Source organism: Scyliorhinus torazame, chromosome 4, assembly GCF_047496885.1.
Source record: "Scyliorhinus torazame isolate Kashiwa2021f chromosome 4, sScyTor2.1, whole genome shotgun sequence".
NCBI lineage: Eukaryota > Metazoa > Chordata > Chondrichthyes > Carcharhiniformes > Scyliorhinidae > Scyliorhinus > Scyliorhinus torazame.
In genome coordinates this window covers 51007041-51029484 of record NC_092710.1, presented here as the reverse complement: position 1 = coordinate 51029484, position 22444 = coordinate 51007041, and the positions used below count along the sequence as shown (strand labels likewise).

Below are 22444 nucleotides of genomic sequence, written 5' to 3'. Positions count from 1 at the left end.
TATGCGTGTATACCAGGACTTTACGGTGGAGCTGGCAAGGAAGCGGGCTGCCTTCAACCGGGTGAAGAGGGCACTGTACGTTAGCAAGGTGCGGTGCGGCATTGTATATCCAGCGAAACTGAGGGTGACTTATAAGCTCAGGGACTTTTATATTGGAACGGCGGAAGCAGCGGAGGAGTTTGCGAAAGCAGAAGGACTGTGGCAGAACTGACAAACTGAGGAATGGCCATGTGCCGATGTAACCTCATGACTGTATTTTCTTCTTTTTTGTATCACTGCGCGCGAGTGTAGAGATTAAAGGAGCCAAGGTGGTATATATTTGGACGAGGGAAGGGACGGGACTTTCACTCGAAATGAGAGTTCTTTGGGGTGTAGGTGGATATGCGGGGTTTGTGTGCTAAAAGGGGATCTTCGGGCTTTCCTGGGGCCGGGCAATTGGGAAAGGGACCCGGGCAGGGGCCTCCACGCTGGCCGGTTTAAGCCGGCCAGTGAACGGGAGTGAGGTGGGGGGAGGGGCTGCGGCCATCGGAGCCTGGCAGAACAGGGTCCGAGTGGTCTAGCCGGGGTGGAAAGTTGGGGGGAAGGAACCGAGGGTAGGGGGAGGAGTTTTACAAGAGGCAGTGGACGGGAGGAGCTGGAGACCGGGGGCGGCGGTAGGGGGAGCGCGGGGGGTGGTGGGGGGGGGGTGCTGGGGGGGCGGGGGGGGGGGGCTGCTGTGTAACATTAAGGGTGACTATGGGTAATTCCAGATTTATTTTTGTCATTTGTTTATGTAAACATGCGGGTTGAGGTTTGGGGGTTGGTGGGTAGATGGGATCGTTGTTGTTATTATGGGGATTGACATACCTTGCTGATTATTGTTTATTGTTGATGGATGTAAATGTGGGAGAAAATGTGAAAAAGGAGAATTTTTTTTAAATGAAAAAAAAAAATGTTCCTACTGGATTTCCTGAGGTCAATCCTGTGGTGTTGGGTGTTCTGACACACAGATGAGCCAACACAGTTGCATATGGTACAACGCTTCTTTATTTAAACTCACTATTTACAGTTTGGTCTTTGCACTCTGCACGTGGGGGGCTCCCTGCTTGTGGTGTTTCAACAGCTCTTTCTTGTTCCCTTCTCCCCAGACCTACTGACCACCAGCACTGACCACCAGGTGTCGTGCTCGTGCTTTTTATGTGGTTGGTGTTCTTGTCTGTGATTGGTTGTGGTGTTGTGTACTCTGATTTGCCTGTTAGTGTGTCCATCATGATGTGTGTGTTTGAATATCATGACAAATCCTGTCGTGCATTCAAAGGAAAATACTGCACATGTTGTGACTCTGCATGAGAAGCTAAATATGATTGGATTAAAGCTCAGAAAATTAGAGGATGTCTGTGGAGCCAGACACAGAGTTAATGTTTCAAATCCGTGTGATCCTTATTCAGAGCTGAAGCGAGGTTACATGCAAAGGAGTAGATGAGGAAAATGGAAGTTGCGTGAAAAATGGAAGTTTGAACCAAGTTTGACACAAATCAAGGGAAAGCAATCTTGAGGGTCAGTATCACAGAACTGCTGTCAACATTTTTTGTGTTCACCATTAAATGATGAGCATTCTTCACAGGCGACATGTTTTGATCCAAACATATAAAGGTACTGCTGAGATTTGAACTCAGGATCTCCTGTTTACGAGACAGTCGCTTTAACCATCTAAGCCACAGCACCAAACTGCAAAACAGCTTTGCAAGTGTAGAACAGATTTCAATTGTTTTGATTAAATTTTGTATTGTTGATTTCTCCTGCTGACTTTGAGAGTGCAAACTAAAATATTCATCGGCACTGGGCTTTTGAAACTGAAAAATTTCAGTTATTTCTGAAAGTTATTAATTTAAAAGAAGTTCTGCAGGAAAGAAGTATACAAACAGGAAATATTTTGCGAATTGGGAAGTGATTAAACATGGCCAGAAAACTCCAGTGGTATAATGCAGGACAAGACCAGGAGAGAGTTTATACATTCACTGAAAATCTTGCAAAAATTCTTGAAAATTCTGGACGGCTGTTGCAATTTGGCAAACACGACGTGGTCACGGTTCTTCCACTTTCCATAAAGCATCCTGCATTCTTTATTTTTACTTCCTACCATTCATTGGGAAGCAAACGCCTTGAGCCAAAATCAAAACCCTGACAGGGACTTAAACCCTGGACCCTCAGATTAAAAGTGTGATGTTCTACCGACTGAGCTACCAGGGCCCATTATAAAAATGTTCTCATAGTTCACTTCAAAGTCTCATATTGTATCTTTTGAATTTCCTTCACTGGTAATTCAGCCTCTCCAGCTCATTTCCCTCGCAAGCAGACCGGCAGCCTCCCTTCGGCTTTCTTTCTCAAATTCTTCAGCTTGGACTCGCATTTTACCAATGACCTGTGATGTGACAACTGTTGTTACCCAGGGACATGCACTGGGACTTCAAGACATTGAAGATTACGGTTAGTTCGCTGAGACATCAGTGGGAAGCTGCAGAGATACAGATTGTATTTTGAGAGAGGGAATAAAGCGTGTCATCTGTTGTTTGTTGTGGCAGAGTGTGAACGCAAGTAAGCTCATCAATAAAGTAGCAAATTATGCAAATCGCAACATTTCAGGGTGTAAATAGATCTGTCAACGCCACATCTTCAGGGAAAACGCCCCATCCTTTATCCCGCCCAAATCGTTCTTGCTAACATGCAGCAACATATATCGTCCAATAAAAAGGCAAATTACTGCAGATGTGAATTCTGAATTAAAACAGGAAATGATGGAAAATTTCAGTGGGTCTGGCAGCATCTGTGAAGAGAGAACCGAGCTAACGTTTCGAGGCTGGGTCACTCTTCATCAGAGTAAATCATTTAATCATTCAATCTTTGCTCACAGACATCGCTGACAGACATTCAAAATGTTCCTACTGGATTTCCTGAGGTCAATCCTGTCGTGCATTCAAAGGAAAATACTGCACATGCTGTGAATCTGCGTGAGAAACTAAAAATGATTGGATTAAAGCTCATAAAATTTGAGGATGTCTGTGGAGCCAGACACAAAGTTAATGTTTCAAATCCGTGTGATCCTTATTCAGAGCTGAAGCGAGGTTACATGCAATGGAGTAGATGAGGAAAATGGAAGTTGCGTGAAAAGTGGAAGATATGGCAGTTTGAATCAAGGGAAAGCAATCTTGAAGGTCAGTACCAAAGAAATGTTGTCAACATTTTCTGTGTTCACCATTAAATGAGAAGCATTCTTCACAAGATACATGCTTTGACCTGAATGTATGAAGGTATTACTGAGATTTAAACTCAGGATCTCTTGATTACAAGACAAGCGCTTTAACCATCTAAGCCACAGCACCAATCTGCAAGACAGCTTTGCAAGAGTAGAACAGATTTCAATTCTTTTGATTAAACATCAGTATTGTTGATTTCTCCTGCTGACTTTGAGAGTGCAAACTAAAATATTCATCAGCACTGGCCTTTTGAAACTGTAAAAATTGCAGTTATTTCTGAAAGTTATTCATTTAAAAGCAGTTCTGCAGGAAAGAAGTATACAAACAGGAAATATTTTGCGAATTGGGAAGTGATTAAACATGGCCAGAAAACTACAGTGGTAAAATGCTGGATAAGACCAGGAGAGAGTTTTTACATTCACTGAAAATCTAGCAAAAATTCTTGAAAATTCGGGACGGCTGTTGCAATTTGGCAAACACGACGTTGTCGCGGTTCTTCCACTTTCCTCGAAGCATCCTGCATTCTTTATTTTTATTTCCGACCGTTCATTGGGAAGCAAACGCCTTGAGCCAAAATCAAAACCCTAACAGGGACTTGAACCCTGGACCCTCAGATGAAAAGTCTGATGCTCTACCGAATGAGGTACCAGGGCACATTACAAAATTGTTCTCATAGTTCAGTTCAAAGTCTCATATTGTATCTTTTGAATTTCCTTCACTGGTCATTCAGCCTCTCCAGCTCATTTCCCTCGCAAGCAGACCGGCAGCCTCCCTTCGGCTTTCTTTCTCAAATTCTTCAACGTGGACTCGCATTTTACCAATGACCTGTGATGTGACAACTGTTGTTACCCAGGGACATGCACTAGGACTTCAAGACATTGAAGATTACACTAGTTCGCTGAGATATCAGTGGGAAGCTGAAGAGATACAGATTGTATTTTGAGAGAGGGAATAAAGCGTGTCATCTGTTGTCTGTTGTGGCAGAGTGTGAACGCAAGTAAGCTCATCTAGTAAAGTAACAAATTATGCAAATCGCAAAGTTTCAGGGTGTAAATAGATCTGTCAACGCCACATCTTCATGGAAAACGCCCAATCCTTTATACCGCCCAAATCGTTCTTGCTGACATGCAGCAACATATATCGTCCAATAAAAAGGCAAATTACTGCAGTTATGAAATCTGAAAAAAAACAGGAAATGATGGAAAATCTCAGTGGGTCTGGCAGCATCTGTGAAGAGAGAACCGAGCTAACGTTTCGAGGCTGGGTCACTCTTCATCAGAGTAAATCTGTGAATCTGCATGAGAAACTAAAAATGATTGGATTAAAGCTCATCAAATTTGAGGACGTCTGTGGAACCAGACACAAAGTTAATGTTTCAAATCCGTGTGATCCTTATTCAGATCTGAAGCGAGGTTACATGCAATGGAGTAGATGAGGAAAATGGAAGTTGCGTGAAAAATCGGAGATATGGAAGTTTGAATCAAAGTTAGACATAAAACAAGCGAAAACAATTTTGAAGGTCAATACCACAGAATTGATGTCAACATTTTCTGTATTCACCATTAAATGAAGAGCATTCTTCACAGGCTACATGCTTTGACCTGAATGTATAAAGGTACTGCTGAGATTTGAACTCAGGATCTCCTGTTACAAGACAGGTGCTTTAACCATCTAAGCCACAGCACCAATCTGCAAAGAAACATTGCAAGTGTAGAACAGATTTCAATTCTTTTGATTAAACATCAGTATTGTTGATTTCTCCTGCTGACTTTGAGAGTGCAAACTAAAATATTCATCAGCACTGGCCTTTTGAAACTGTAAAAATTGCAGTTATTTCTGAAAGTTATTAATTTAAAAGCAGTTCTGCAGGAAAGAAGTATACAAACAGGAAATATTTTGCAAATTGGGAAGTGATTAAACATTGCTGGATTACTACAGTGGTATAATGCAGGACAAGACCAGGAGAGAGTTTATACATTCACTGAAAATCTAGCAAAAATTCTTTAAAATTCTGGACGGCTGTTGCAATTTGGCAAACACGACGTTGTCACGGTTCTTCCACTTTCCATAAAGCATCCTGCATTCTTTATTTTTATTTCCGACCGTTCATTGGAAAGCAAACGCCTTGAGCCAAAATAAAAACCCTGACAGGGACTTGAACCCTGGACCCTCAAATTAAAAGTCTGATGCTCTACCGACTGAGCTATCAGGGCCCATTATAAAAATGCTCTCATAGCTCACTTCAAAGTCTCATATTGTATCTTTTGAATTTCCTTCACTGGTAATTCAGCCTCTCCAGCTCATTTCCCTCGCAAGCAGACCGGCAGCCTCCCTTTAGTTTCCTTTCTCAAATTCTTCAACTTGGACTCGCATTTTACCCGACCAGTGGAAACATCCTGCCCGCATCTATCCTTTCTATTCCCTTCATAATTTTATATGTCTCAATAAGATCCCCCCCGCATCCTTCTAAACTCCAATGAGTACAGTCCCAGTCTACTCAACCTCTCATCATAATCCAATCCCCTCAACTCTGGGATCAACCTAGTGAATCTCCTCTGCACTCCCTCCAGTGCCAATATGTCCTTTCTCAGGTAAGGAACACAAAACTGAACACAATACTCCAGATGCGGCCTCACCAGCACCCTATACAATTGCAGCATAACCTCACTAGTCTTGAACTCCATCCCTCTAGCAATGAAAGACAAAACTCGATTAGCCTTCTTAATCACCTGTTGCACCTGCACACCAACTTTTTGCGACTCGTGCACCAGCACACCCAGGTCCCTCTGCACAGCAGCATGTTTTAACATCTTACCGTTTAAATAATAATCCATTCTGCTGTTATTCCTCCCAAAATGGATTGCCTCACACTTGGCAACATTGAATTCCATCTGCCAGACCTAGCCCATTCACCTAACCTATCCAAATCCTTCTGCAGACTTCCGGTATCCTCTGCCCTTTTTGCTTTACCACTCATCTTAGTGTCTGCAAACTTTGACACATTGCACTTGGTCCCCAACTCTAAATTGTCTATGTAAATTGTGAACAACTGCGGGCCCAACACTGATCCTTGAGGGAACCCACTAGTTACAGGTTGCCAACCAGAGAAACACCAATTTATCCCCACTCTCTGCTTTCTGTTAGTTAACCAATCCTCTACCCATGCTACCACTTTACCCTCAATGCCATGCATCTTTAGTTTATGCAGCAACCTTTTGTGTGGCACCTTGTCAAAATCTTTCTGGAAATCCAGATATACCACATCCATTGGCTCCCCGTTATCTACTGCACTGGTAACGTCCTCAAAAATTTCTACCAAATTAGTCAGACACGGCCTACCCTTTGTGAACCCATGCTGCGTCTGCCCAATGGGACAATTTCCCTCCAGGTGCCCCGTTATTTCCTCCTTAATGATAGATTCCAGCATTTTCCCTGCAACCGAAGTTTAGCTTACCGGCCTATAATTACCCACTTTCTGCCGACCTCCTTTTTTAAACAGTGGTGTCACGTTTGCTACTTTCCTATCCTCTGGGACCACCCCAGAGTCTAGTGAATTTTGATAAATTATCACTAGTGCGTTTACGATTTCCCTAGCCATCTCTTTTAACACTCTGGGATGCATCCCATCAGGGCCAGGAGACTTGTCTACCTTTAGCCCCATTAGCTTGCCCAATACTGCCTCCTTAGTGATTACAATCCTCTCAAGGTCCTCACCTATCATATCCTTATTTCCATCAGTCACTGGCATGTTATTTGTGTCCTCCACTGTGAAGACTGACCCAAAAAACCTGTTCAGCTCCTCAGCCATTTCCCCGTCTCCTATTATTAAATCTCCCTTCTCATCTTCCAAAGGACCAATATTTACCTTAGCGACTCTTTTTTGTTTTAGATATTTGTAGAAGCTTTTACTATCTGCTTTTATGTTCTGAGCCAGTTTACTTTCACAGTCTACCTTACTCTTCTTTATGGCTTTTTTATAGCTTTCTGTTGTCCCCTAAAGACTACCCAGTCCTCTAGTCTCCCACTAAATTTTGCCACTTTGTATGTTTTTTCCTTCAATTTGATACTCTCCCTCACCTCCTTAGATATCCACGGTCGATTCTTCCCCTTTCTACCGTCTTTCTTTCTTGTTGGTATGAACCTTTTCTGAACACTGTGAAAGATTGCACGGAAGGTTCTCCACTGTTCCTCAACTGCTTCACCATGAAGTCTTTGCTCCCAGTCTACCTTAGCTAGTTCTTCTCTCATCCCATTGTAATCGCCTTTGTTTAAGCACAAAACACTAGTGTTTGATTTTACCTTGTCATCCTCCAACTGTATTTTAAATTCCACCATATTGTGGTCGCTCCTTCCAAGAGGATCCCGAACTATAAGATCATGAATCAATCCTGCCTCATTACACAGGACCAGATCTAGGACCGCTTGTTCCCTTGTAGGTTCCATTACATACTGTTCCAGGAAATTATCCCGGGCACATTCTATAAACTCCTCCTCAAGGCTGCCTTTACCAACCTGGTTAAACCAATCGATATGCAGATTAAAATCTCCCATGATAACCACTGTACCATTTCTACATGCATCCGTTATTTCTTTGCTTATTGCCTGCCCTACCATTCTGTTACTATTTGGTGGCCTATAGACTACTCCTATCAGTGACCTTTTCGCCTTACTATTCCTGATTTCCACCCAAATTGATTCAACCTTGTCCTCCATAGCACCAATATCATCCCTTACTATTGCCCGGATGCCATCCTTAAGCAACAAAGCTACACCACCGCCCTTACCGTCCATTCTATCCTTTCGTATAGTCTGATACCCTTGGATATTTAACTCCCAGTCGTGACCATCTTTTAACCATGTTTCAGTAATGGCCACTAAATCATAGTCATTCACGATGATTTGTGTCATCAACTCATTTACCTTATTTCGTATTCTACGAGCATTCAGATAAAGTACACTTATGCTGTTTTTTATGTTTTTGTCATGAATCCTAACACCTTGATCAGCAACTTTTCGCAATTTATTTTTCCTCTTACCCTTTCTCCTAATTTTCCTTGTCTTTGAACCCATATCTCTACAAAATAACCTGTCACGTAACCTGCTGCCTTGATCTCCATTAACCATTATACTGTCCATAGCTTTACACTTCCCTTCCCCCCAACTTGCTAGTTTAAAGTCCTTGTGACCAACCTATTTATCCTATTCGCTGGAACACTGGTCCCAGAATGGTTCAGGTGAAGACCGTCCCAACGGTACAGGTCCCTCCTGCCCCAGTACTGATTCCAATGCCCCATGAAATGGAATCCCTCTTTCCCGCACCACTCCTTTAGCCACGTGTTAACATCTCTAATTTTCTCAACCCTCTGCCAATTGGCACGTGGCTCGGGTAGTAATCCAGAGATTATAACCCTGGAGGACCTGCTCTTTAATTTAGTCCCTAGTGTTTGATAATCCCCAAACAGGTCCTCTTTCCTAGTCTTACCTATGTTGTTAGTCCCAACGTGGACCACAGCAACTGGATCCTCCCCCTCCCTCTCCAAAATCCTTTCAAGCCAATCAGAGATGTCCCTCACCCTGGCACCGGGCAGGCAACATACCATGCGGGACTCTCGATCTGGCTTACAAAGGATGCCATCAATCTCCCTAATTATAGAATCCCCTACAACTACCACTTGTCTTTTTGCTCCCCCCTCTTGAATAGCTTCCTGTACCACGGTGCAGTGGTCAGTCAACGCATCCTCCCTACAGCCCTCTTCCTCATCCACACAGGGAGCAAGTACCTCATACCTGTTGGACAAGGTCAAGGGCTGAGGCTCCTCAACTCCTAAACTCAGGATCCCCCTACCTGCCTCCCTTGCAGTCACACCACTCTGTCCCTGACCACTGTCCAAATTAACAGAACTTATTCTACCGGGTGTGAATGCCTCCTGAAACAAAGCGTCCAGGTAATGTTCCCCCTTCCTGATGTGCCGCAGTGTGTGCAGCTCGGTCTCCAGCTCATCAATTCTGAGACGAAATTCCTCGAGCAGCCAACACTTGTTGCAGATGTGGTCACTGACGGTCTCAATGGGATCCACCAGTTCCATCATCATACAGCAACAGCACATCACCTGTCCAGCCATATTCAACTAGTTAATTAATTTAAATATTTTAAAAAAAAAAACATTTTTTGTCGAACCTCAAGGATAAACCCAAACACCAACAAAAACATAGCCCTCTCTGGCCACTCACCCGAACTCAGTCACTCACCTAAACTCAGATGCACTCTGTTCCAATCAGCACTCCGTGACTAAAGGGACTCCTGCCACACCTTTTGTGCACTCACCTCTCCCAGCACTGTCCCGGCTCTCTCCTCCAGCGCTTTTTAAATCTCCCGGCTCTCTCCTCCCGTGCTTTTTAAATCTCCCGGCTCTCTCCTCCCGCCCTTTTTAAATCTCCCGGCTCTCTCCTCCGGCGCTGATTTCGCTGTCCCGGCTCTCTCTGCTCCCGCGCTGTTTTCGCTGTCCCGGCTCTCTCCTCCCGCGCTTTTTAAATCTCCCGGCTCTCTCCTCCGGCGCTATTTTCGCTGTCCCGGCTCTCTCTGCTCCCGCACTGTTTTCGCTGTGCAGCGGGACCTGGGTGTCCTTGTGCACCAGTCGCTGAAGGTAAGCATGCAGGTGCAGCAGGTGGTAAAGTGGTATGTTGGCCTTCATTGCGAGGTGTTTCGAGTATAGAAGGAGGGATGTGTTGCTGCAATTATACAGGGCCATGGTGAGGCCACACCTGGAGTATTGCGTGCAGTTTTGGTCTCCTCCTCTGTGGAAGGATGTTCTTGCTCTCGAGGGAGTGCAGCGAAGGTTTACCACACTGATTCCAGGGATGGCTGGACTATCATATGAGGAGAGATTGACTAGGTTAGGATTATTCTCGCTGGAGTTCAGAAGAATGAGGGGGGATCTCATAGAGACTTATAAAATTCTGACAGGACTAGACAGGGTAGATGCGGGGAAGATGTTACCAATGTGGGTGTGTCCAGAGCCAGGGGTCACAGTCTGAGGGTTCAGGGTAAACCATTTTGGACAGAGATGAGGAGATATTTTTTCACCCAAAGAGTGGTGAGCCTGTGGAATTCATTACCACAGGAAGTAGTTGATGCTAAAACATTGAATATATTCAAGAGGCGGCTAGATATAGCACTTGGGGTGAATGGGATCAAAGGCTATGGGGAGACAGCAGGATTAGGCTTTTGAGGTGGATGATCAGCCATGATCGTGATGAATGGCGGAGCAGGCTCGAAGGGCCGAAAGACTTCCTCCTGCTCCTATGTTCCACAAAAGGCCACCAGTGAGTCTGCACCGGCCCTTGGAAAGAGCACCCTACTTAAGCCCCACGCCTCCACCCTATCCCCTTTATCCCCGTAACCCAGTATCCCCACCGAAACGTTTTGGACACTGAGGGCAATTTAGGGTGTCCAATCCACCTAACCTGCACATCTTTGGACTGTGGGAGGAAGCCGGAGCACCCCGAGGAAACCCACACACACACAGAGAACGTGCAGACTCCGCACAGACAATGACCCAAACCAGAAATCGAACCTGGAACGCTGGAGCTGTGAAGTAACTGTGCTAAGCACTGCGCTAACGTGCTGCCTGAAGGCCATTGTCTGCAGGGGGTAAAAGTCAGACATGTTAGCATGGTGCGTACTCGCATGCCCAGCCAGGTCCAACAGGCTGTACTGCAGACCGTGCCCCCACTTGTCCTGCTCCCTCCCCCCCGGCCACTCCTCCAGCACTCTGCCCTCCACAACCCTGGCTCCATCGGTGCCCTGTGCCTTGGGGACCTATGGCCCTGGTGCCCATCACAATGCAGCATGAAGTAGACCGCTTGGACGCTCTCAAACAGCTCCCCATGAACTAAAAATGTCCAGATATCTGGGGGCCATTTTAGCTGCCCTCCTATTTTCTAAAAGAACAAAAATGGCTTCACATCATTCTCTTCAAATTTGGAAAGGAATCTCACAAACTTGATGGTCTCAGAAAGTAGTCCCACGTGAGAGGGATGGTGAGGGGGATGGGGTGGGTATTTCCTCATCGAGAGAGATATTAACTTGCAGCAACGCCGTCTATACTCTCCTTACCTTTGAGTTGCCAGCTCCATTTCCAATATTCGGAAAAAGCAAATTCTCTTTCCTTTTCTTGATCCCTCCCTCTCCCTTCCTTCTCTTTCTCACTTTCCCTCTCTTTAACATTCCCCACGCTCTCTTTCCCTCTCATGAGCTTCTTCCTCTCTCTCCACCTCCTCGTAATTGTAGCTGCAATTAAATTGACGAGGCCATAGATTTGGAGTCACCATTGAGCTATTGATCCGAGTGCTCAACGGGAGACGCGAGATCCAGATGTTCCACTGACGACTGGATCAGCCCATTTTGTTTGATTTTACTGGAAAATCGTTCACTGCTGGGAGCTGGGACCCCAACCAGAGGCGGTAAACGGGTGAGGGTGTCGGCGGACATCTTTCCCCAGCAAACATTTTCAACTGATCCGTTTTAAGGACGCCAAGGTTTCCCCATTTAAATTCTTTCGCTGAAAAAATATTTGGCCATTTTCTTTGCGTTGCAATGAGGAATTCGCTGTGCGAATGTGTTTGCTTTCAAATTGGTTCCATTTGAACATACAAAACTGGAGCAGAAGAAGGTGACTGGGCCTCTCAAGACAGCACCAACATTCAATAAGATTATGGATGTTTTGATTGTGTTTCGATTTTTAAATTCCCAACGACTCTCAAAAACTTTTGCTGCCCAACAAGAGCAATTTATCTCTGATTTAACAATATTCAGTGACCCCGCTTCCATTGCTTTCTGAGGTAAAGCCTCAAAGTTGGACAACCCATGGACAGAGAAAAATCAATCTTCTCTATCCCATAAGGGTGCCTGGATGTTAAAAACAGCGCCCCCTAGATCTCAGCTCAAAAGAGGAAACATCTTTCCACACAGACCTTGTCGATACCATTCAGGCTTTTATATACTTCAAAATTATGCCAAACTAAATTTATATGAGAGAGCTGAATTGCTGACACAGGCACCATGCCACCTGGATTATACACCCAGGTAGGGCAAGATTTATGATGATCAGTCTTTCAGATCTCAATTTAGCATCTTTGCTCCACCTGCGGGAGTCTGCAGGCAGATTCGGTTTATCACTATGCCTGGTGGCATCGAGCTGCCTGCTCCTGTGCTTACACTGCACCCTTACATGGTGCCACCTTCTTCAACATCTGTTGCCAGTTGAATAGGGGAAGAGGAAGAGGGAGCAAGCTTTCCATCTCCAAATGGTTCAGCGACCAAAGGTTGGCTCCAGGCAATTGAGTATTTGAAAATGAAGGGGAAAGCTCTTTCCATCATTTTACAGGGGACAGGGGTGGCAATTTGTGTCGTAGGCGATGTTGCTATGAGGGGTACTCGCTTAGAAAGAATGGACATAAAGTCCTTGCTCTCTGTCTCGGTCTGAAGCCTGAATAAGCAAAACTACACGAAACCCAGGGCAATATGAAGCTACAATTTGAGAAAGGAATCCTGTCCCTCCTACTTTTTGATCAATGATCTTTGTTGCATCACAACATCATCTATCATTGTTCCATTGTCCTGTCAGTTAGAATGATCTACCTGCAGGAGTTGCTGCTTCAGACACTGACCATCCCGACTGACATGACCAAGGATCTCTGCTCCCCCTCCCCAAGACCTCCCCACCCCGTCCTCCCACAGCCACCCCACAAGGAAAATGGGTCCTGGTGGTGACGACCAACCTCCACACCGCTCTGCCAGAGTCTAGGCTTGACCACACCCCACCTTTCACATCCAGCAAATTCACCATCCCCATCTTCCCCACCCCCCACATTCTGTGTATTCCACATTCCTCATTCCCAACATTCCCCATATCTGATGTTCCACATTCCATACCTTCTCCTGTCGCCACCTTCCCAATCATGAATGTTCCACAAAGGACACCTTTGCCATCCCAACCACCCGATCCCCTAACTTTCTCACCCTCACCATGCCAATACCCCACTCCACCCCCATGACACCAATTTTGCACCCACCTGTCCCAACAAAACATTCCCAATCCCACCCCCTTCCTCGTCACCCAACTTTCCCATTGCCCATTTTCCCATCCCCCAACTTAGCCATTCCTCAACTTGCCCCAACCCACATTTTCAATCCTCCACAATCCGCATCCACTACATTTCCCATCCTCCACATTCTCCACCCTCTCACCTTCCCATTTCCCACAAATTCCAGTCCCGCCTGCTCCATCCCTCGTGTTCATTGAGCCCATCTTCCACATCACCTAGTCAACCTTCCCACTCCACACACCACCTTTCCCAAACCCGCTCTTCCCCATTACCCACCTTCCACAAACTCCCATATGCCACATTCCCCATCTTCCCATTCCCCACCTTCCCAATTACCCAGCCAGGCGTTAAGAAAGCTCGGGACTCAGATTTAATAAAGCGTTTATTGACTCAATGAATATATTGATAAATAAATAAGAATAATGCATTGTCACAGTAATATTTCTAATATGCGAACAATTTTGTTTTTCCGTGAACTCGCTAAGTTTTACTTTTGGGAAAATGCGAGGAAATGGGAAATCAAGCAGAGGAGGTAAAGGAACGATGGTGTTTGCTGATTTATTTCCAGCACACCAGGAAATCATCTGACTCCTCTCCTGAAACATTCATATTCACCCTTGCCCATCCCTAACAGTTATTTTGTTTCCCCCACTCCTCCTGGCCTTTCCTTTCCGAGCTACCTGCTTTACCCTCTTGCATTTCAGCACTGCCTCACCATCTGATTGGTCTCAGATGTGTTGTTTATTAATTAATTTAATAATTGATATAACTGGGTATTTCAGCATGCTCTTCAATTGCTCTCTGAAGTTAGACTGAGTCAGGACGTAAATCAGGGTGTTTGTGCAGCAACTTAAGTTCCGCAGCATATAGGCAACATTTTCAAAGATGTAAAATGAATCATCATCTAAGAAGTCATTCACATCAAAGAAATACAAAACATAAACAAACCACAGGAGGATGAAGCTGCCGGATATGGTGAAGAGTAAAATCATCGACTTCCTTCTGCTCTCCATCTCCGGGTCACTGTGATTATCCCCCGCGCTCTGACCTCTCAGTTGCTCACGGACCCGGCTGGTCACCAAAATGTGTCTGACTGTCAGTACGTTCAGCAGCAAAATTAAAGCGAATGGTATCAGTGGCGTTAGAACCTTTTCAGAGATTCTAAATCCAATCCAAACAGGGTCAGCAAAATAGCTCCGCTTATTTGAACACATCCATGGTACATTGTCGATAATCCATCTCGGTTTAAATCGAAAGTAGATGGGGATGCTTTTCACAGTGAACAGAATGCCGATAATTGCTAGGACCACAGCTGCAGTTCTCTTGGTGCAATATTTAGATTTCAGCTTCTGACAACAAATGGCGACAAATCGATCAAAAGTGAAAGCGACAGTGAACCAGACAGAACAGTCTATGGCTATACGGAGCAGGACGTAGCGAACACTACACACAGGGGTGATACTTAGGAAATTCAATGGGAAATAATAATCATCGATTCGGTTTAGTATGACCTCAGTGATAATGACCAGAAGATCCGCTGTTGCCATAGCCACCAAGTAGCGTGTGGTGCAGGTGGAGAGGCTGCACTTTCCACGGGAAAGAATCAAAATTGACACCAAATTCACTGTGACACATAAAAAGGAAAAGAGAGTGGAATTACAGAAAATATTGCCTATTCCTGAGACCAGGCAGGAAGCATTAGCCAGATAATATGTGTGGCTTACAATTGGGTCATAGCTCAATAAATCCAACCATGACTCTTGCACTGTTTTTCAGGCGGACATGAGAATAATCTTCAGACACTCAGCTTCTAAATATGTGCCGCTGTGGGCACGCTCTGAAATGCAAAGAGCTGATTTCTTCAAGCGCCCAGTTGATCCGTCTCCTTTCTTCCAGATGTCAAGATCCTGGTCCAGAACACAAAATTGCATTGGTACGGGATGAGAATGGCAAATTTAAACAAAGAAGTGACCGCATTAACATCAAGGAAAATAACAGCAATTATCGGGTAAACAGTGTTTGAACACAAGGAAAAACTTCAACTCATGCCTCACACCTTCCCGATTTCTCTATTCCAACAAAGCAACACAATAAAGTTAAAATTCTACTGATAAATAAAGTTAGCAGAACATGATTACTTGCTTATTTGTGCAGACCTTTGGAGAGAGATTGCCTTTCAGGAACAAACTGAAAATTCTTCTGTCTTGTCAGAATTCTCCTCCCAAGCTGACCACATTTGGCAAAAGCGCTGTTCAACTTAGAATTTCTAGCAGACAGCAAAACTACAGATATACCTAGCCTGCATTCATTATATCCTTGTATCCCACTAAGTTCCATGGCCTGCTTAGCTTGGATTTAGCACCACTCTCCCATAAATTACCGACACTCCGGGGAATCTCCAGCAATCGGATCACAAGTTAATAGCCCATTTATCTGTAAAAAGTACTGAATGGTCGGAATCAAGCATTTCCCCACCATTTGCCACTCTTAATTACAGCTTTAACAGACATACAGTCTGGATATCACAACATAGATTCTGTAATAATATTACTGCATCAAATATATACCTCATCCAGGCTATTAAAACATTACTGCCTCAAATATAATTATTATATGTAATATATAACAATTTCTACATACATTAGACCTTCCCCCTAACTAGCAATATGAAGAGATTGTTTATTTTTTAAAGCCAAACTTGCAACTGCCAGTGTAAAAAATCATCCTAGCCTATGTTGAAATCATTGCATTCAACTGATCAACAGGACTCTATGCGAATGAATATGCCGCTTCCCAACAATTTCACGCAAATGCTGCGTTTGTCCAAAAAAACACCTTTTATCAGCAGATTTCTGAACTTTCAGTCAGCTCTTACAAAATGTTGTTTAAAACTAATACTATTGGGGAGACGGACAGGCCCCAAATTTTCTTTGAATACCAGACGGGAACCCAGAGCTCTTTTTCTATTTGTAAAACTGTAAGGAAGGGTACTTCACCCCAGGAATGATAACTCTGACCAATAAGTATAGTCTATGTCAAAACACATGTTAATTTAAACACAGAATTAACAAGATTAGCATCAAATAAATAACTTTGTTAACAGGTCTTAAATAAAATTTTAAAACGTGTACTTACTGTCTGCACCTCACTCACTCATTCCAATTAAACAACCCAATACAGTTCAAATATCATTTCTACGTAAAGTTGACAAAATAGGTTACTTGCTTATCTCGGCGTAGACCTTTTGGAGAAAGAGAGACTCTTTTAACAGCAGATCCAATACACTGCGTCTTAATAGGCTCTGGCAGAATTTGCATAACTGCTGTTCAACATAAAAGCTGATTACACACTGCAAAACTACAGCAATACAAGGCTCGTCCCATTAATTTCATCATTGTATCCCACTATAATATCCCGCCACTTAATCAGCTAGCACAAAATACAATCTCTCATAAATGATCTATTACCCAGGGGATTTCCAGAAACAATAACAATGTTTCATTAACTTTCTGTATGAAAAGACATAAATAGATAGAAACAATGGTTACCTAATGTTTTACTCATCTTAAAATAAGTTTTAACAGAAACACAGTCTGGATATCATAATCAAGGTTCTTTAATAATATGACTGCAACAGATATTACCTTAACCAGACTTTGAAGAGCATTCCTGCAACAGATATGAAATGCAATGGAAATATACCAATTCTGTACATTCCTCACACTTAACCCCTTAACAGAATGAACTAGCAATATGAAAATATGGCTTCATTTTGCATAACATTTTCAACTTTAAACACTACTCATTACTATACACTCACATTGCTCTATATGATACATATCCCCTCATATTTATGCATGAACATTTAAACAGCAGTATAGTACATTTAAGTCTGTCTTTCCCAATTTTGACGTTCCATTCTTCTTTCATCTCAAATGATGATAAAATATCGGCATTCACATTCTCTCTTCCTGCCACATGTATAACTTTCAAGTTAAATTGTTGTAGCAATAAATTCCATCTAATAAGTATTTTGTTTCAATCTTTAAACTTCACCAAATACTTCAATGGATTATAGTTTGTGTAAACAATTATCGCTGATGAATTTGTAGCAACATCAATGCCAAAAGGTTGCAAAGCCAATGCCAAACCCAACGCCTCCTTCTCAATGGTCGAATACATCCTTTGACGAGTATTTGGCTTTTGGGGGGTGGGGGAGCAAACAAGTCTTTCCATAGCTTCTTCATTTTCTTGTAACATAACAGCACCAAGGCCCACATCACTGGCATCAATGGCCACCTGAAATTGCTTGTGGTAATTCGGTGTGATTCAAACTGATGCGACAGCTAGCATAGTTTTCAGTTTGTCAGTACCTCCAAACGGTCAGCCATCCAAAGGAATTTCTAGTTCTTTCTTCCAAGGTCAGTCAGTTGTAAGGTGCCTTTTGTGGTGATTCCTTTATTTCCCATTCCTTTTACTTGGTGGTTATCATTTTGATCATGGATATTTTCTGAACATTTCCCTTTAAGGTGAAAGAGCAAGCAAGGGACTCAAACGTTGTAAAATAATGAACTGTGGAGTTTTTGAACAGCAGAACTCAGACTTTGTGGCACCCGAGAGATCGGAGGTAGGCGGTTCAATTGGTTGGCTGGTAGCCAATGAATTGGCAAAGGGCCATATTCTGCCCGGTGACAGGCAATGATGGGTCCTACCTGAGTGGAATTGTTTTCAGATCACCATAGAAAGGACATTCGGAGCCTGGACGCTGAGTTGAGCAGCTGTGAATGTGTATCTTTCTCTTTCACATTCTCCCTCTCGCTCTCTCTTCCTCCATTAATGCTGCCTAATGAGGATGTCTGTACCTGCGGAGAGCTTCTTTAGACTTGGATGAATCTGTATTGAAAACCATTATGGACTGAAAACAAAAACCTCGAACTGAAGGGCTAGACTGTAGAAAGGAGTACGAGAAGGCTAACGTATGAAAAAGCTGAACTATAATACAACCATTTGAAACAAAGACCCTTATCCTTTTACTTCCATCATTGTATTTACACCTTTTTCCCCTCTGTGTTTGTTTGTCAGTCTTGCGTTTGTGTGTACAGAGAGTGGGGGTGAGATAAAGAGGTGGGTTAGTAATTAGATAATCGTTAACCATTTTTATCTACTGCATAGTTAATTATAGTTATTGTTATTAATTTTTCAAAATGTGTTTACATTTACATACCTGATGACTGTCGTCTTTTGTCAGCGACAGTCCAGAGCCCGCGGATATTTTCGAAGAATTAATTGTCAATTTAAATTGTGCTGCGACTCAGGGTAAAGTGAGGCTGGAATTGACCGCGCACTAGCCCAGGGTGGCGGAACACAGTGGAACAACCATCATGGTGAAATGTGGCGTGGGGTTTCTGCCAAAAGGGACACAATATCAGAAATCTCAGAACTTCTCTTCTCGTCGATGGCATTGTGAAGTGCCCAATCGCTTTAAGTTTCTCATTCCATGCGTTAATCTGACCATGACTAACAATGTGGCTTCATAATGTGATTTAGCTTTGGTAAACAGACGTTGAGTCAGGTTTACCACCAAATCATCCCACTGTGGACAATCGAGCAAATCCTTCAGATGTTCCAAAAGCTCCTTTCGCAGAGACCTGAACACCACCAAACCTGCAGTGTACACTGCACAATTGTGTAGTCCAGTTAGTCTTCGCAATGTTGCTCACGCATTATTCATTCCAAATGGCACCACTTTAAACTGATGCATGCCATGTGGGGCAGCACGGTAGCCTTGTGGATAGCACAATTGGTTTACAGCTCCAGGGTCCCAGGTTCGATTCCGGCTTGGGTCACTGTCTGTGTGGAGTCTGCACGTCCTCCCCGTGTGTGCGTGGGTTTCCTCCAGGTGCTCCGGTATACTTCCACAGTCCAAAGATGAGCAGGTTAGGTGGACTGGCCATGATAAATTGCCCTGATTGTCCAAAATTGCCCTTAGTGTTGGGTGGGGTTACTGGGTTATGGGGATAGGATGGCAGTGTTGACCTTGGGTAGGGTGCTCTTTCCAAGAGCACTTGATGGGCCGAATGGCCTCCTTCTGCACTGTAAATTCTATGATCTATGATCAAAAGCCAGAATCTCCTTCACCCTTTCTGTTAAAGGTACTGCTCAGTATACTTTTAGTAAATAAACTTTGATATTACACTTTGCTTGTCCAACACACAATCGTTTCATTCCATCTGGTTTTGGTACCATCAGAATAGTTGATCTCCAATCATTGTAACTGACTTCAGTGATATTCTTAAGCATGCTTGCAATCTCCTTTTGTATCTGCGCGATCTTTGTAACTGTAGCCATCTAAAATGGCTACCTGCAAAAGATCATGGGAATTGTGGTCAGCTTGAACACAGACAGGAACACAGCCTCTGTGTATTGTGCAAAGAAGCCAGGCCTGACTGAAACTTGTACCCATAAAGAGTCAATCACCATTTCCGCCAGGACAATCAAGTTTGAATCAAGGAGTTACAACAGTAGCAGACGAACCGGCGCCACTTGCCATTAGTTGTAAAGGCCGTCGTGCCTATGACAATGGTAGCTAGGACCCGCCCAGCCACTGAGGTATCCGCCCCCTAATTGGCCAGAATCAATGAGGGTGATCGGAACTCTATCGATCTATTGGATCTGGAGTTCGGACCACCCCAAAGGGCGCGAAAGCCCAGGGGGATAAGAAGAACTGCAAACCGAAAGATCGGCCTCTTTTGGACCAGCCTGTGTGAGACCAATTGCAGCATATCAACTAGCCAAGTTCAAGGACCCACAATCGTTACCTGAAGGACGAGCCCAGCCGCGACAAACCTGAAGACTTCCAACCGACCCACGTGGACAGAGTTAAAGGCCTGATCTCTTGCACAGAGCCGGTCACCCCGAAGTGAAGTAAAGGTCATCTTAGTGATTAGGTCTAGTTTAGTGCGTAAACTAAATATCATTGCATATAGAAATAAGTTTTGTGTTATTAATAAACTGTCTTTGAACTAGTACACCAGTCATGTGGTCATTCAGTCAATATAGGAAACAGCTTGTGGTTCACAGAGAAATAAAGAAGACAACACAGTCAAAATGTTGGCAGCACGGTAGCCTTGTGGATAGCGCAATTGCTTCACAGCTCCAGGTTCGATTCCGGCTTGGGTCACTGTCTGTGCGGAATCTGCACATCCTCCCCGTGTGTGCGTGGGTTTCCTCCGGGTGCTCTGGTTTCCTCCCACAGTCCAAAGATGTGCACATTAGCTGGATTGGCCATGATAAATTGCCCTTAATGTCCAAAATTGCCCTTAGTGTTGGGTGGGGTTACTGGGTTATGGGGATAGGGTGGCGGTGTAGACCTTGGGTAGGGTGCTCTTTCCAAGAGTCGGTGCAGACTCGATGGGCCGAATGGCCTCCTTCTGCACTGTAAATTCTATGATAATATGGATGTTGTCTTTAAAGTCTGATTCCACTTATCAAATGCCACCTTTCTAAAGCTCCTTCTGATGCTGGATGATGCACTTTATTCCTCAGCTATTAATAACTTCCCTGAATAACGTTGCGATAAAATTGGATCCCTGATCCGACTAGATATCTTTTGTTAGCCCGTATGTGGCTAAAACAAAGTTAAGTCCACTACAACCTTCTTTGCTGCAATATTTTGCAACAGAATTGCTTCCGGAAATCTAGCAACCACACCCATTATTGTCAACAAACATTGATTACTTTTTATCATCTTAACAATTGAGGCCTCAACAAATGTTTCCTCAAATGCAAGAATGGGTATTAAGGTAGCTGGCTTGCTTGTTGTTTAAGATTTTCCAATACCAATCAAGTATGACATGTATGGCAAAGTTCAACTACATCCCGCTGCAGGACAGGCCAATGAAAATGTTTTTGTATATTTACTGGAGTTGTCCTTACTCCTAAATGACCCCCTACAGGAATCTCATGTGCTACCCACAGAACTTCATTTCTATAACGCACTGTTAATACCATGTGATCAAGTGCTGACCTTTTATCATCAACCTGAACATTTAAAGGGCTTCACTTCCTTATTAATATATTATTTATTGTGTAATAACACTCCTGGCTACTCAGATTCTATCTCTGTGTATGCTTTCTGATCAACTTTATCTCTGAATTCCTCTGTTGTAATTCTCCTAATTTTCTGGAACTAAAGATATGCGGAATTTTCCGGTCCACCAGTCCTGCACGTCGCACCCCCGTCGGCAGCAGGATTCCCCATTCCCGTAGCTGGCCAATGGAGTACCCGATTGTGGGCCGACCCTCGCCGTCAGCAAACGTGGTGTGGGTGTGCTACCGGCGGGCCGGAGGATCCGCTGACAGAGAATTCCACAGCTGACCTCCACCCTCCACTTGCTCTTGTTCTTTATCAGTCATCTGGTTAAAGGCTGGACCTGATAAATGAACCTCAATCTCGCTATCCGTACTCCTTGTTTTCTCCGCCTCATGTCTCAACCTGTGATTTTGTGATTTTATTCCCACACAATCTAGTAACACCACTCGGATATGATTCTTGAAACACCTCAGTCGCTTCACTTTCCACTGCCTTTCAACCACAGTAGGCATCACTCGCTATATAATTACCCACGAAGGACTGGACCTGCCTGTAAAAGATAATTACCCTGCAGCCACTTCACCAGTTTTACATAATGGAATACGACACACTTCATTGTGATCCCACATTTTACCACTTTATCGGGCAATTTTAATCTGAACTACATACCTCTGTCTCTCACCCATTAAAGATTGACTTCCTCCTGTATGCCTGAAGGTCTTAATCTCTTTACATACCCGCCTTGTCGACATGTGTAAACCCTACCCCACATCTAAAATATTTAAACAAACCAGACACCTTCCTAACATGCACCCTCTGAGCCAGTGTGCAGTATTGTGCACCTCTTGAGAGGTAACCACATTTTTTTCCCATTTTAATAAACCCTGTTAGTTTATCCTGTTTGTCTTCCTAGTTTTTATCTTAAGACATCAACACCGTGACTTGGTGGATCCAAACTTATTACAATGAAAACATTGAACTTTTCTTCAATCTCTTCCACACCCAGACGATT

General features: G+C 43.8%; 1 protein-coding gene, 1 long non-coding RNA gene and 2 other non-coding genes across 4 annotated transcripts; 1 reads left to right on the top strand and 3 right to left on the bottom strand.

The window, feature by feature from the left end:
- The first annotated feature begins 1451 nt into the window (after positions 1 to 1451).
- On the top strand, positions 1452 to 15518 carry LOC140411594 (uncharacterized). Its single transcript, XR_011940886.1, has 3 exons — positions 1452 to 1536; positions 3090 to 3191; positions 15117 to 15518. It is a non-coding gene; the product is annotated as an uncharacterized lncRNA (long non-coding RNA).
- Positions 1631 to 1704, bottom strand: trnat-cgu (transfer RNA threonine (anticodon CGU)). Its single transcript has one exon. It is a non-coding gene; the product is annotated as a tRNA-Thr (tRNA).
- Positions 5374 to 5446, bottom strand: trnak-uuu (transfer RNA lysine (anticodon UUU)). Its single transcript has one exon. It is a non-coding gene; the product is annotated as a tRNA-Lys (tRNA).
- Positions 13705 to 15082, bottom strand: LOC140410979 (probable G-protein coupled receptor 139; the record flags this gene model as incomplete). The annotated part of the gene is made up of 1 exon (XM_072499853.1): positions 13705 to 15082. A coding segment is annotated over one exon (1014 nt), but the record flags the coding sequence as incomplete, so codon positions are not given.
- Positions 15519 to 22444: the final 6926 nt, after the last annotated feature.